This window comes from Syngnathus scovelli, chromosome 11 (assembly GCF_024217435.2).
Source record: "Syngnathus scovelli strain Florida chromosome 11, RoL_Ssco_1.2, whole genome shotgun sequence".
NCBI classification, from domain to species: Eukaryota; Metazoa; Chordata; class Actinopteri; order Syngnathiformes; family Syngnathidae; genus Syngnathus; species Syngnathus scovelli.
The window spans coordinates 3,812,516-3,827,719 of NC_090857.1; the positions used below are offsets into that span (position 1 = coordinate 3,812,516).

Here is a 15,204-nt window from a genome sequence, read left to right on the forward strand (position 1 = left end):
GCAAGAGTGCTGGTCCCTGGAGATATTTAAGATTGATGCTTTCCTCATGACGTGCGTGCCGTCTCGCTTGAAAAAGGCCGTGATGAAGGGGAGCAAAAAAGCCACAGATTATTGGTATGGAGACGTACAGTAGCTGAGCAAATGCATGAGTAGAAAATATATCCTCATTAATTTCTTCCACGTGTCAGAGTAAAAAAATAGCTGTCGTTTGCATGTTTGAAATATAGTAAGTTGAAGCTGTTGGTATCTGCAGTCCGCCCACCAATGCATAACGAGCAAATCATTTGATGACTCAGCATTACATACTGTTTTGTATATTAGTAGACAGCTAGGAAACAACTCAAATATGAAAACGAGTTGTTTTGTAACTGGAAATGCTGCTGATGTTCTGCTCAAAAGGCCACCGTGCACTACCGGCACTAAACAACAATGAGCACATTTAACTCCTGGTGGCTCTGTAATGGTTTTACATCCACTAGGTGGCCAGATATTCCAAACAGATTTAATGACACCGGGCTTCATTACTTTTACTATGGGCCGTTCGGTCCCCGTACAATTAAAGCGAGTTCTTAGATCGAGTGGCCAGCAGTAAGTCGAATACTCAGCTCAGGCTCAACCGGTTCAACATGTTCAACATGGAATTGGAATTAGCAAAGCCAATTCAGGCCAGAATCGCGGCAGGACTGCTTCACCATGGCAACATGCTTGCGTACAATACTCTGAGCGTCTGACCTCATGTGCCATGGGATGCCATGTTTTTCCGTCACCACGGAAATCAGTTCATTACCTTCGTTCAGATTTGGAGGCTCCCCACAGTGCACCACTTTTAAGCACTCTGGTTCATGCTCCTTAATTCTTTCTAAACTCGATAGTCTGCTCACACTGGTTGATGACAGCAGAACGGTTCTCGAATGATGTTGACATTAAAAACACACACAGCAGAGAAGAGGAAACATTTATGTGGATAAGTAAGATATCAAAGGGCATACTGCATACGACCTCTCGGTGAACCCTGCTCAGGAGAAACGTTTTAAGATGCTCCGAGAGTTATAGCCTGGTTTATCTGCGGGCTCTGAAGGATTTTGACATCTACATTGGGTTCAGTTCTCGATATCAAAAAGCCCCACTATGCTTTGGCAAGATGAAAAAAAAAAGCATCATGTTTATTTCCCTCTGGTTTTCTTTGTTTGTGTCAGATGTGTGAGAGTAACGCGAGGAGTGTGTGCCGGTGCAGGGGGAGGATGTTTGTTTGGTTTATTTGCGAGGGTGATAGAGTGGTTGTCAACTCTGACTGTCTCATCTGATCTTTTAATTGAAAATGTATTAGCTTGCTTCTACTTAATCTTCAGGGCAAAATAAATAGATGACAAGAAAAAATGAAATGGTGCCTAATTGGGGTGTTTTCTTTCTAATAACTCAGGCTGCTGCTACATAGTTTGTATACTAATTTAAAAAGATGATGGGTAACAGATCGGGGTCAATTGTGTTGCTAGACTACTGAAAATAGAGAAGCGTCACTATGAAACATTTTTATCCATCTATATTTCCGAGCCGACAAAGTATGTAACGCAACGCTGCCCTCTAGCGGTCACTATAATATTACACGCTTGAAATGTTTACAAGGGGCACCCAAATCATTATGACACAATTATAAACAAATAAATATTTATAATTTATGACACTTTGTCAGACATGAGCTCAATACGAACATCAAATTTAGATTTTGATACATTTTGAACATAGATATTTGGAACAACCACATTGCTTCCCTTTATCCGAGTTTACAAAACAAACACTGGACTGCAGGGCAATTAAAAGCGTATATTTGAATGTCATACTAAGGCAAATCGAAAGCCGTTTGAGCATTTATTCAATATTTTTTGAGCGCCACTTTAACGTCCATGTAGGCAACTAGTACACTCTGTCCTCACTTTGAAGAGAAGTCAGTATATAAATAGTCCAATCTACATCAGCGATTGTCCTTTTTTTTTTTCCACTGCTATATACTTTCACACACTAGTCGTACAAGATAAAATTAGTGCTACTAGTGCGTGGCACTTGTGTGCAAACACACACACGGCAGACCAATGGACAGCTGCTTAAGGGTAAAACATACTTGAATGAGTTTTTGTCCTCTTGTGTTTCAAACTGATGCCAGGTCAGTTTGAAGGGGATACGATCAGGAGGAGACGGAACCCGAGTGACTATCAGCGTCCGTGGAGTCGTATTCGTCAGCAGACTCCGTGAGTGCTGGGTAGGGCCTCGGCTGGTCCAGGTTGACATACGTGACATTCAGACTGATGTAATGTTCTCCTTCGAGGCTTGAGAGGATGCTGGTGATAGCAGATACCAACGTGGCAAAGTTAGGCCTCAATTCTGGATCGGGGTCCCAGCACTCAAGCATAATGCTGTACCTGTAACAACAAAAACAATTTGAGTACATTTAACAAAAGATCATTATTTACGTACATACACTATTTGTGGCATTTTTGTTTTGGTGCCGATTGATTCTGATGAAAAAAGTAGGCACCTTGGCTCACTGAAGGTTGAGAAACACTTAACTGAAGTTAGATGTGAAGCAAGAATGAATGGCTTATCTATTCTAATCTACCACACGCAAAGGGATTTGTCATTATCGTATTTTCGAAAGAAAACATGTTTCGTGGTAACGGGATGTGTGTGTGCTGTTTCTGTTGGGCATATTAACTCCAAAACACAAACAAAGTATTGCTTAACACAGTGTTTCCCAACCTTTTTTCATCAACGACACACTTCGGAAAAAATCTCGAGGCACACCACCAACAAAAATTTGTTTGCAACAGCAGTGATTTAAAAAAAAAAAAAAAAAAAAACATCCCACATTTGCATTTACAAAACAATGCATTTAGAATCCTAAACTTTTTTAATCTTTTGGTTCTAAACCGTGGGGCAGTGAACCGGCGCCCCGATACAAGTGATTATAGTAAGACTTACAGAGGGCCAGGGCAGTACTGAGGCTGAGGAAGGCGCCTGCCTTTCAGTAAGTAGTGCGTGATGTCATAAGGGTCCACTTCAGGGTAAGGGCTTGCTCCTCTAGTCAGCATCTCCCACATCAGCACGCCAAAGGACCACTGCTCCCGCGACACCAAATATGAGAAAATAGCAAAACATCAAATATCATTTTCCCTTGATGGAGACTTGACATTTTGTTTTGCTTACCACATCGGACTTGGAAGTGAATTTCTGTGTCTGTAGACTCTCGATGGCCATCCATTTGACGGGCAGTTTGGCCTTTCTGTGGTCTTGAATACTGTAATACTCCTTGTCAAAAACATCTCTGGCCATGCCAAAGTCTGCCACCTTGACTGTGTAAGATTCATCCAGCCTAAGACGGAAAACCAAAATAAGATGTCGGTCGGTCGATGGAAGAACTGATTTTTCTGCGACCCACATGCAGTTGCGTGCTGCGAGATCTCTGTGAACAAACTTCTTCTGAGCCAAATACTCCATCCCCTTGGCAACCTGCAGTCCGAAGCCAATGAGATCTTTCACAGTGGGGTTCTGGAAAAAAAAAAAATGTTTTTTTTGATTTGAAAATGTTTGATTCTGCACACGAGTCGGACAAACAATACCCACCCTCTTCTCGCAGCGTATGAAGTGGCGCAGGTCTCCGTGTTTCATGTAAGGCAGAACAACCAGAGGAAGACCTTCCTGTGGCAGGAGGATGCCCAGCAGAGACAGCACGTTGATGTGATGGAAACTCTTCATTATGATACCTTCCTTCAAAAACTGCTCCACCTCTTCGACATCCGTTATCCCTAAAGACACGGCATGTTTGGAAAAGGTCCATAGGATCTCTTTTGGAGCAAACAATCATGACTCACTATTCAAAGACTTGACAGCGCAGTGTTTTTCTCGATTGCTATGATCCGTGAAATATCCATGATAGACTGTTCCAAAATGACCTGGACAAGGAAGAGAAAAAGGTCAGAGATTGATCGCCCCTAAACACACCACTTCAGTTATATCTTACCCTTGCCAATGATGCGATGGTGTTGCACGAGGAGCATTTCAGCTGGAATAAGAACATCCTTTACCTCCTCCAATAACTCTGGTCTAAAACTGGAAATGGAAATTTTCTCTGCAGCCATGAGAGGCGTGAGAGTAATGTCTATACTGCCTGCAGCGTAGGACAGGCTGGGGAAGGCCAAAGGCCCGGCGACGGGAGACGGAGGATTTAGGGGTGCTACTGAGAAAAGGATATGAAAAAAAAAGTCATCGGTCAGACAGACAGCTAGCTAGACTTGTGTTCTGAGTCGGAAGGTCACCTCTCCTGTAGTCGCCAACCGGTGACAACTCAACAGAATTTGTCCCGGAACGGCTTGCGCAGTGAGTCAAACGGCTCTCCACCATGGAAGCTGAAAAATATTTCACGTTGTTTTAATGATCAACCACTCATGAAGTGCGCAGACAATGAAACACTGAGGATGTTCTGCTTGAGAAACTTCCAACAAGTCAAGGTCCACGCAGCTACTCCTACCTTTCTTTTTCTTCCTCAGGTGCTTCATGACAGCAAAGGCCAGCGCTGCCCCGGCCACCAGAGCTGCGAGGATCCCGAGCACGATCCCCACCATGTAGTGGCTGCTGACCCTTATTACTCGACCCACATTGTGGACCTGTCCGTTTATGGAGATCTAGAAAGCCATTACGCAGTCCGTCATACATTGTGAAGGAATTCTGTTCTCATTGCACCATTTGTATACTATGTATATGTAAGTATAAGCATAAGCATATATGTATAGTACGTATATGTACTGTATAAGCATAAGCAAATGTATATGTATAAGTACAAATATGTATATGCAAGTATAAGTACGTATATGTATAAGTGTGAGCATAAGCATAAGTATATGTATGTATATACATAAGAATATGTATGAGCATAAATATAAGTATAATGCTAATCTGCACCTCGCTGATTGCCAGGTTGTGTGTGTGCTAATTTCATTTTGGTTTCTACAGAAAACTCGATGATATTATGTCCGTCCAAAGTAAATGAAAGCCCTGTCAACGAGAAACGGGGATACAGCTTCCCGTCTCTGTCCAAACAGTTCCTCAGTTAACGTGTTTTGTTTTAGTTGTTCATTCCACAAAATGGATAATCGTATTATTGCAGCTTGAGGCTGTTGTTGAATTTCAGAGACTATGTGAGTTTAATGTGACAACATTTTTTATTCTCTCTGAAAATATTGCCTAATGTCTTTATATTTGATTTGGAATTACTTCGACTTAATGGTGTTGGGAATTATAATCAATTTATTGTAAATGATTAGGATTAATGACGAAGGTCTTTTGTTGTTCATTTGGAAAGATTCCTGCGGGACTCACCTTCACAGGCAGTCCTTCACTTGGGATGGTTAAGTTTTTGGGAATCCTGCAGGTGATTTCATTATCCAGGACTTTAGCATCACAATCAACACCAGCCACCGTCATGATGATGGTCATGCAGGAGCTAACCAGATTTAGTTTCTGATGCTATAAACAGTGAGGAAAATCAATTAAAAAAAATATGGTCATGGAAAATGCCACAACTGACAATCCATGATCAGCTCTTACGTGGAGTGAAACTTCATCAAAGCCAGGATATAAATGCAACTCGTGTCCTTCTGTTTCAAAGGGTATTGGCTCGCCGTAGGGGTGGTAGGAAAACTCTTTGTTCCAAAGTCCCATTGCTCCATCCATGTCGAAGGAAAGCTCTCCTTCCTCTGTCTCGTCCCGTGGGAATACCGGAGTGACACATTGCATCCTTGTGGACAAGGCCTTGCCGATGCATTCCTGGAAACAAATGACACAATTATATTTGAAAAGGCCTGTATATTATGAAGACTTTTTTTTTTTTTCAAGGTACAGGAGTCATTTGGGGCTTGATACCCTTGTGACAGGCTTCAAGTGGCTCTCATTAGGTCTGAAGTGGATGATAGTACGATAAACAGAATCCAGGTTCTCTCCTTCAATCAAAATATTTGATCCCCTGAAGTTCAAGCACAGACAAGTTATTTCAAAAGAGAAAAAAAAAATCGATTAAACTTTATGAAGTCCTAGACTTTAATATTGACAGTTATTTTGCTGTTTTACTAGCCTACCTGTCAAAGCTACAATCAGGCAGGACGGCTGTAATCTTGGGGTTTTCTTTGTAGTAAAAAACCTTTGTTGTGATGACAGGAGACTTGTCGATGAAAACACTGAGAGGTACGTCCCTCACTTCTGAGATGGGCTGGGACAGACAGACGATGGAAGACATATTGCCTTTGGGCTTTGTGACTCTGCAAAGAGGCAAACAGATGACAGTTGAAATATATTGACACATTTTCAATCAATATTCATAAAGGGTGAGGCATTCTTAAAATTATAGTTAACAAACCTGATGGGGCACGTCTGTGGAAGAACTTACTTCAGGAAGTCTCTCAAGGTAGTGCGATTTAAAAAAAAAAAAAAACATTTCAGACCTTTTTATAGGACAGGGCACACCATCAAGCGTGACTCTCCTTGTCCTTCCGGCATCCAAGTGAGCTCCAGTCACTGTAATCAATGTTCCCCCGATGAGAGGCCCATAGTTGGGCTGGATCTCTGTGATGTTGGGTATCTGCATGATTCCATCAGTTAGGACACAAAAGATCTAAAAAAAAATGTTACTCCAGCTCAAATTCAAATTTACCAGAAATGTAAAACCGGGCATTTGTGCCTTGCCGTCAATGGCATATCGTCCCTCCACCTTCATGCCTCCCTCGCCCTCGTGCACTTCGACTGTAACGTTGACTGGTTTTGACAGATCAGTAGCCCCGGAGCGAATCTTACATACCAGGCTAAAAATAAAAGGACATAAAAGATTTGGATCAGCATGTCGTGGAGCTTTGTGAAATATTAGAGATGATTGAAATCGTTCAATAGAAGGCAAAAGTGCACCCAGCAGGAATTTGTGAATTCCGAGAGGTTTTTTTTTCCACATAATAAATGATACCGATATAAAGTAATTACTTCCAATAGAACAGATGCAAATTGAAGCTCACATAGTTCACTCACTGTGTGTTGTTACTCTTGACAGGAAGCACAATGCATGATGTCTGTCCCAGTCTAACCTGGTGGCTTCTGGAGGTAATAGCGGGTCTTAGGGGTGACTGGAACTCCCATCCGCACACTGTTAACTCTGTTTGACCGTCAGGGGGAGCAGTCCGCGGGAAGAACTGCATCGATGAAGCAGAACTTACAGCACGACTTGGAAATGCAACCGCTATTGGGTAAAAAAATGATTTACATCTTGTCCAGGAGTCAAGAAGAAGACTAACCCCGGTGATCCGTGGCGGGCAGGACTCATTCCGCCAATGACTCGAGCACTCGCTCTCCCATGAACACACCCCCGAGCACCAGCCACAGCTCATAAACTTCGGGGCTCTCAGACACATGGCACAAGTCAGAAAGTGTTGACATCCCGGTCCTCTCTGTGGGACTCGAATCATCTGGAAGTGACATGAACAAGTCGAGATGAATACGCATTAAATGTGTATTTGTTTTTTACCTTGTCTCCGACCACAAACAGGAGATACTCTGATGAGTAAACTGCAGCAATGGAGGAGATCCTTTGGTTCTCCGCCAAAGAGTAATTGGCAAAGATAATCGGGCTGGATCTTGTCAGCACCAGCTGCAAGCACAAACACGATTCAGGATGACAACACATGAATATCAATACAATCACCTCAGGGGCATATTCAAAAGAGAATGAAGCGGACCTGCAGCAGCCGACCGTTGGAGGTACCGATATGGGCAACAGTCTTGTTGTCAATGGTGGTCACCAACAGAGAGGTGAGGAGGACGTTTGTCATCTGCCGGTTGAAGAGGTCCACTCTGTAGTAGGGCTGGGAAACCATGGTTGGATGATCTCTGCATGTGGTATTGTTCTCCATGCTCTAGCCAAAAGGCCACAAGCAGCAAACGCAGATGATTTAGGATTGATTGAACGCGACGAAAACTCATAGGCGTTGTCTTCTTCTTATATCAATGCCTTGAAAAGTCATTGCGATTGGCTCACCTCATGAGGACAGCTTTCACAAGGCTGGAAGTGGCAAAGTCCCCTGGACAGTTGCTCGGGTCCAGATTCACAGCAGTCATCCACCCCGTCGGCGATGGCCTCGTTGACGTTGTCCACAGGGAAGGCACACAGGGCTGAATCATGCTCGGTGACTCCATTGTCATCCGTGACGGCGAAGACTCCATAGAGGATGTCATCCTCCTCCTCCGCGCCCAATTCTTCAGCCAGCTCCCTGCCGGCTTTGCCAAAATGTGCTGCCTGAACCACATTGTACACCACATCCCTGTAAGGTTCACCAACCACGTTCCTCCGCCGCCGTTTAGGTTCAAAACGACATTCGAGGATGACCTCGCGGTATCGTTTCATCTCCCATTCATTCCGCGGAAGACGGCCTAGTCGAGTTTGAAATGGAGATGAATCCTGGTCCGGACTCTCTCTTTGAACGGAGAGGAAATACACAAACTCTTGAGTGAAAAAACTGTAGACATATTCAATGTGGTAAGTCCTCCTCAGCCCGGGAAGGACAGTCAGGCCACGGACGTCGCGGTAGAAGCCGTCTTCGGTCGCCAGAGGTCGACGCACAGATATGGACTTCCTTCCGTAACGCTGAGTCACACTTTCATTGATGGTAGCGGCGACAAAGAAGTAGACCGTCTGACCTTCCTCCACCATGGTGACTTTGGTACCAAGAGGGCTGGCGACACAGTCGGGACAGTAAGCGGCAGAGTTTGAACCGGCTCGAAACAAGCACTTGGAAATAGATGGTGGCTCTCCGTCGTTGGTGAGTTGGTGGAAATAGCAAACGCCATACTGGGAACTTCCACATGAATACAAATACATGAAGAGGGTGTCCAGCAACAACACCTGATTGTTTGTGTCCTCCAAGAAGTTGGGGTCTCTGTCTATTTGACACAAATCACAAACCTGACATTCCGGACTCCCTACCGGCCCGGTCCGAAGTCCCCATGTCTTCTCCAAGCTTCTGTTGACGGCTTCGATGACATTTTGCGAGGCTACATACACCTCCTGATATAAGGAGTTGTTGACAATGTTCTGGATCGGGCCACGGGCTTGGAAAAAGGGCATGGTGTAAACCACCGAGAAATTCACTGTGTTTGGGGCCAGGGAGGGACAGCTGGCCAAGGCAAAGGCTAGCAGAGTCTGAAGATAGACACACGTCCCCCACTGGGGGGTCCGGCCGGCCATCCCCGCCTGGGATGCAGAGTCGGCCACCAGCACTCAGGGTCACCTCCAGGTATGACGTCCAGACAAAAGCATCTTTAACACGAGGCCGAGGTATCTGGATGAAAGGAATAGTCGAGATTGAGTAAATGAACAATTGTTTACAGTCTAAGTGTTGGAAATTACTGCTAGCAGATCTGCTTGGATGCAGCTCAGCTCACACTAAAAATAACTTCATTCACAGTGACGTTGGTCATTATCAAACATTTGTCTCCAACAACCGGTGGTTTCTATGCTTTTGGTCCATTTCTAGTTTTCCAGAATATAATCTATTTATTTCCAGACACTAGGTAGCACTTGAAAGGTCTCCATCCTGTGCAGACATTACTAGTCAATGATTAACTCAGTACATCACACTAAGACTGCGCTGGCAAACCCTGGCCTCTCTAGTTGACATTCATGTCACAACTGTTACGTGCTTCACGAGAGGAATGATGTCCATGCATGGATGCGCTGAGAAAAGTCACCATCAAATTGCCCGTCTTTTCATGGCTTAGCATTTCATGTCTACTTATAGCGACAAGCAAAGTCACCCAAATATTTCTGAACAAATATTTCATGTTGATATTTCAGGCCCAAAGTTATTATTTAATCTCGAATAGTGTTTTAAATTAATAATTCATGGAACGTCACGTGTTTTGTTACAATTCAACAAGTCAAGTGACTGAAAGGTGATGGTCTTATTGTGGTGCCACTGATTACGTTGGTAATCTAGTTGTGATTTATCAAGCAAATAGCTCCAACTGAATTTTCTTTTTTGTTATTTGTTATTTAATGTTATTTAGAGGTAAGCTTGAAGGTTTTACTTGGGGCTAAATCAGTGCTATCAGTAGTCAGGAAATTGTCTGAGCAACTTGGTCCTTTGCTTGACCGCAAATTAGACAAAAGAGGATAACCATTTTCCATCTATCAATAGCAAAGTATCCGCTGGGATTTGAAGAGGCGAGCTGCAAAAAGTCATTATGTTAAACGTATTGTGAGCCAAGACAAATATTGATTAAGCGGAAGGGCAGGCAGGCAAATGATGCACCTTGGGGGCTGCTATCTCTGAGAACTGACTTATTTATTTCCCCTGTATTATTCATGGTAAAACTACACAGAAAAGTGATAATTCAAAAGTTCTGTGACTGACAGTGGCCCTTGAATATACTTCCATTATATATCCTTAAATTAAATCTGACTTTCTCTCGTGTGTCACGTGAATCATTATACAGGAAAATTAGTTTCAAGTCGTGTTTATCATTCTAAAATGGGATTAAAAGATAACAATCAGTACATAACGTCAAAAAGTGCGCTCATTATTTAACATCTTAATTTATTTGAAGAGTTATTTTGCTCACGTTGATAAGGCGACATGACGTCATACCTGAACGGGACGTCAGCAGCATCGTAGCCTGGTTCTTGGCGTTCTGTCCCACTTGTCAGTTCTCTGGCTTACCTAATGTGAAGATAGCTTGTAGTCCAAGAATTGGCGTGGTTCATTATTTGGATTTCTCTACTCGCGACTCACGGCACGCTTTCGTGCTGCTTGCTCCTCCTCGTCCCCACGCCTCTCGCCTGACAGATGCCCGAGACGCCAGAGGCGGGTTCAAGTGGAACCCAATCAGCTGACTCGCTTATGTTTACACTTGCAAGATTCTGGTACAATGCAAAACTTTAAAATTGAACAGTAGAAATGTATTGTCAAACAATTACCTCCCTGTCAATGTGGGAGGTGAATGCAGTTGTGCAAAAAAAACTACAATATTGATTATGTTGGCTCTTAGATCAGCTCTTATGATTGTTCTCATCAGGTTGTGCTTGACTTAACCGTACTGCAAAATGTTCCTTCACAGTTAACTTGTTTAGGAAACAGTAGCGCATGTTTAATGCAGGTACACATAACTCAACAATGATGGTACTAAAGCACTAAAAAAAATTACAGAGATACCAGTGTTGGTAACCAAAGTTTCAGTATTATATTTTCTTGTGATATAAAACATAGACAGAGAGATGCACTGTTTAATACTTTTATTTATACACAGTATCTTTATTTTATTTTTTACGGTCCTAAATCATTTAATTGCCTTTGAACTTTGCCATCAGTTAAGGCATAAAAATGTGGACCAAAAGAGATGACGTTTACTCAAATGCAAACTGATTAAAGCATTTTCATCAATACGTAAGTGCAGTGGTATTCTAATTAAAACACAAGAAGCTGACGACCTTACAGTTCATACAACCCACAATTGTGATCCATGACATTTCTGTGAAGTGTCATTTCATGCCTGAACATACCATAATGTAAGTATGATCATGGTCGTCCCAATTAACGGTCATCATATGCAAAACAAAAACAGGAATGCAGTTATTCATCGTTGCAATAGAAGAATTCCAGTTATCACTGATGTGGAGTTCAAGTTAAAAAACTTTTGTAAGTCATGTGAGGTGTGTTGTGGATGCTACAAACAGTTCTCAACCATACTAAAAGTAATAAAAATAAGATATGGCTTTAAAAAAAAATCTCAGCCATATACCTGCTTTTACCGTTAATTTAATGGCAACTAGGCGTGCATAGCTTTGATACTGAATTTAGGCATAAACCCGAATCAACATGTTCAGGCTTTACACGGAGAAACGTCAGTACGTTAAATGACTCAGGATGAAGAGTCGATCCTCCTCCTTCCTAATCCATTTCAGTAGTTTGTTGACAGCAGAAACGGCCAACGCCTTTGTGCCCAGGGGACTGAAGCACAGGTAAAGCTCAAAGCCACTAGTCACCTGCGGGGGGGGGGGGAACAAACTGTATGAGTAAACTTCACCTTTGAAAACAAATTCTATTTAATCCAGTGATCGAAAACACCAACACTCACCCATGCCATCATGTTTTCAGTTTCACCACAGCGGTAGAAGGAGCGTACGGGTCGTGTCGGATGGTGCACGTAACTGTGAAGGTCCTGGTACGAAGCCATGAGCCTCTCCTGCTCTTCCTCTGACTGGTACAACAGAGGAAACTCTGGACTGGAGGCAGAAAATCAGATTAACTTTGATTGATTTGAAATCCAGAGTGAAATATGTAACTTCCCACCTGGTATACAGCCCAGAGCTCTTTGATTTGTACATGAAGTGCCTGAGTTCAGGAATGCCCACTTGATCCACCGAATAGCTGCGAGACTTGAGCGCCTCCTTCAGGGCTTGATAAGCACTGCGCTTATTCAGCCTGTCGAGAAACTTTTGCTTGCAGTCAGACATGTTGAAAAAGTCCTCTCGGTCAGTTGAGACCAGGATAAGGCACAGCTCGGAAGCAGGTTCCAAATAGGAAATGTGAGCATGGAAAAATCCCGCGGTGTTGAACTTTGGCAGACAGATAGGCGTCCAGCCTTCTCCCTCTCGAAACGATGAAGAGGAACCAACCAGGTTAAAGACCAAGTGCAAGTCTATGTGGTGTAGGAACTGGTCCTTTTTCCGAACCAGAGTAACCAGGCGGTCTCCGGCCAGAAGAATGGAGAAGACGAGATTTTTGGATTTGGCGGCCTGCAGACTGGACGAGATGACGTCCCGGGACGAGCTGGGCAGCGGCAGGCAGGTGACGGCGCTGAGCAGCAGGCCCGGGTCGCGGTCCAGCCGATACAGAAGGTTATCGGTGAGGTACTCGGAGCCGGCCAGCAGGCGACGCAAGTCATAGTTCTGCTTGTGTTGGAAGATGTGGTTGAGCTGGGTGAGGGTGAGCAGGCTGACAATCTGATAGTAGACATACTGCAGCTCTCTCAGCAGCTCTTTGTCTGACAGACACGTGCGGGACACGCCCACCAGGACCAGTGGACTCTTGGTGAGGAAAACCACTTTGCAACCATCTGTGAAAAGAGATGTTCATTTAACCCTGTCCTTTCTTTGGCATGCACTTTCTTTCCTACGATACGCCGACATCTTGTGTGAGGTCTCAAAAAATTCAAAATGACTTTTTCGAGGTGAAGTGTGTTCTAACCTGCATGGATGGAGCGGATGACGTTGTTCTCGGCCTCAACAAAAGATACGAGGGCCATCATGACTCCCATGGTGCTGGACAGGGCCTCTTCTGTGCCATAGCGGCTGTAAATTGGCTTTCCTGCCTCGCTCAGCACAAACATGTGCTTCTTGTGGCTCCTCCATGCCTCGCTGAACACATCTTCCTCTTTGGTCCTGCAGTCTGAAGGACTTTTGTGTTGCTCTTTCACAAGCGCTCTGATACCCTCACCACATTCTTGGGATTTGAGCATCTCGGCCTCCCTGCGAGCTTCTTCGGCCTCTGCGGTCAGATCCTCAAAGGACTGCGCGTGGACAAACATGGCACTTTTCTGACCAGCACCTGTGTGAACCGGTCATGTTTATTCACAATGTGTTAAGTGTATGATGCTGAATGAGCAAGACAGAAAGTTTAAAAGAAAACAACAAACTCTATAAAGATATCAAAGAGGATAAAAGACACAACAAGGGTAAAAGTTGGAGTAGTTGAAGAATTAGTGGCAAAATTCATGCAATCACTTTCACACCAAAGTGAGGTTAATAAGTGACAATGTTATTCTGTATGCATGTTTCGTCACACAGGAGAGCACACTGGCTACTTTTTCCCAGAAGACAAAGTCAGAAAAGTGCTGGTGGAAACTTGAATGCTAACATTAACCAATGATGACTTTGTTGTTCCATTAGTCGCTCCCATAAAGTCCGTTTGAAACTGAGCATGCATAATATTGGGAACCTGGACAAACAACTGAATATCACCAACGTTACAACAGGCATCTTCCGAACTCCTGAGATGATGAAATGCAGTGAATGGATTGTAGATTGATTTGTGGTTGAATTTGGAGAGTCCTCACCTGGTTCTGTTCCCTCCACCAAACCTGGTGTAGGACTGTCAGCTCTCTCAATACAAAGATGGTGCCCAGGTGTGAGGGTACCATTCTCCCATGGCACAGATGGTCTTTGGCGTTCTCCATCCATCACTATTACAGCGAGCACATACACACACCTAGGAGAAAGTACACACACGAAATACATTATGGCCAAATTCACATTTATTTGCATATCATTAGGCACTTGTGATTTTGTATTGGGATAATAAATACATTTACCTGTTGGGATAATTGTTGGCTACTTTACATTATAGGAAAAATATTACAGAACGACATAACACATGAAATGTGACATCAAATGAAATCTAGTTGTCATCGTGGATTTGTAATATTTTGTGAACTTTCAAATGTCGAGTTTCAAAGAGTAGAATTGAACGTACTATCAAAACCAGAGTACTTGGAAATTCCTTTAAAAAATATGTCATTTTTGTGTTTACGCTGTCTTGAACGGTTTACATAATTCACGTTGTACACGCGAAAGACGTCAGACATGCTCGAGCAGAAACTCGACCGACTTTCGATCAGATGGGCGAATTAAGCCTTGACTCATGTCTAACTCGTAGTTGTGTCGCGGTTTTATGCAAGAAACAAATAACCACCTTTCATTTCCAGAACTGTCAGCATTTATGGACACTGGTCTCCGAGGTATCGTCTCTTCTCCTTCTTCTTCCTGGTTGTCAACCGTAGATACATTTTTGGCCAGTACGAATGCGGAAGTGAAATTGTGGGATATGAAGTTCTTCCCACTTTGAGACCTAAGAAGAATTGCTTCCCAACCACTGATTAAAATAAAAACAGATTCATTAAAACAGAAATAGTTAAATCACGAAAAATAAAACTGTCGTGTGTTATAGGGATAATTCAGTAAGTAAAAACAAGAACAAGTAAAAAAGAGCTTTCCGAAAGCTAACAGCGTAAAAACCGAGCCTGAACTCGGACAGTTAACGCAACATATGGGCGGGGCTAGCTTCGTATTTGAACGTATGGCGGCGAGAGAACGTAAAGTAAAATAATCAAAAATCTTCATAGCTA

At 43.3% G+C, this 15,204-nt stretch overlaps 2 protein-coding genes across 3 annotated transcripts; both read right to left on the bottom strand.

Moving 5' to 3' along the window:
- Window positions 1–1,648: 1,648 nt before the first annotated feature.
- On the bottom strand, window positions 1,649–10,867 carry mst1rb (macrophage stimulating 1 receptor b). 2 transcript variants are annotated; one of them, XM_049733488.2, is made up of 21 exons: window positions 10,671–10,867; window positions 8,063–9,362; window positions 7,764–7,940; window positions 7,553–7,675; window positions 7,323–7,493; window positions 7,060–7,220; window positions 6,695–6,842; window positions 6,486–6,622; window positions 6,123–6,302; window positions 5,911–6,010; window positions 5,596–5,814; window positions 5,368–5,514; window positions 4,520–4,673; window positions 4,308–4,397; window positions 4,013–4,225; window positions 3,864–3,944; window positions 3,616–3,797; window positions 3,431–3,540; window positions 3,199–3,364; window positions 2,974–3,110; window positions 1,649–2,414 (listed from the first exon to the last, which is right to left on the bottom strand). In XM_049733488.2, the coding sequence occupies exons 2-21, from the start codon at window positions 9,266–9,268 to the stop codon at window positions 2,180–2,182; spliced, it is 4,137 nt and encodes a 1,378-aa protein (XP_049589445.1). In that variant the 5' UTR covers window positions 9,269–9,362; window positions 10,671–10,867; the 3' UTR covers window positions 1,649–2,179. The 2 variants fall into 2 exon arrangements, with proteins under 2 accessions (XP_049589445.1, XP_049589444.1); XM_049733487.2 differs by having other exon boundaries at window positions 4,013–4,228.
- Window positions 10,868–11,299: 432 nt separating this feature from the next.
- On the bottom strand, window positions 11,300–15,001 carry mon1a (MON1 secretory trafficking family member A). Its single transcript, XM_049733485.1, has 6 exons — window positions 14,772–15,001; window positions 14,137–14,288; window positions 13,269–13,628; window positions 12,372–13,137; window positions 12,157–12,304; window positions 11,300–12,064 (listed from the first exon to the last, which is right to left on the bottom strand). Exons 2-6 carry the CDS (start codon window positions 14,258–14,260, stop codon window positions 11,924–11,926), a joined length of 1,539 nt encoding a protein of 512 aa, XP_049589442.1. The 5' UTR covers window positions 14,261–14,288; window positions 14,772–15,001; the 3' UTR covers window positions 11,300–11,923.
- Between the last annotated feature and the right edge of the window lie 203 nt (window positions 15,002–15,204).

What these genes read in the sequence shown, in the direction of transcription:
- mst1rb (XM_049733487.2), bottom strand. Translation starts at nt 9,268, where the DNA reads ATGGCCGGCCGGACCCCCCAGTGGGGGACGTGTGTCTATCTTCAGACT. An exon ending in TGCCCGGTTTTACATTTCTG is followed by an intron (nt 6,623 to 6,694) that starts GTAAATTTGAAT and finishes GGAATCATGCAG; the next exon opens with ATACCCAACATCACAGAGAT. An exon ending in GGTTGGCGACTACAGGAGAG is followed by an intron (nt 4,229 to 4,307) that starts GTGACCTTCCGA and finishes TCCTTTTCTCAG; the next exon opens with TAGCACCCCTAAATCCTCCG.
- mon1a (XM_049733485.1), bottom strand. Translation starts at nt 14,260, where the DNA reads ATGGATGGAGAACGCCAAAGACCATCTGTGCCATGGGAGAATGGTACC. An exon ending in GGTGGAGGGAACAGAACCAG is followed by an intron (nt 13,629 to 14,136) that starts GTGAGGACTCTC and finishes CGGTTCACACAG; the next exon opens with GTGCTGGTCAGAAAAGTGCC. An exon ending in CTGAAAACATGATGGCATGG is followed by an intron (nt 12,065 to 12,156) that starts GTGAGTGTTGGT and finishes CCCCCCCCGCAG; the next exon opens with GTGACTAGTGGCTTTGAGCT.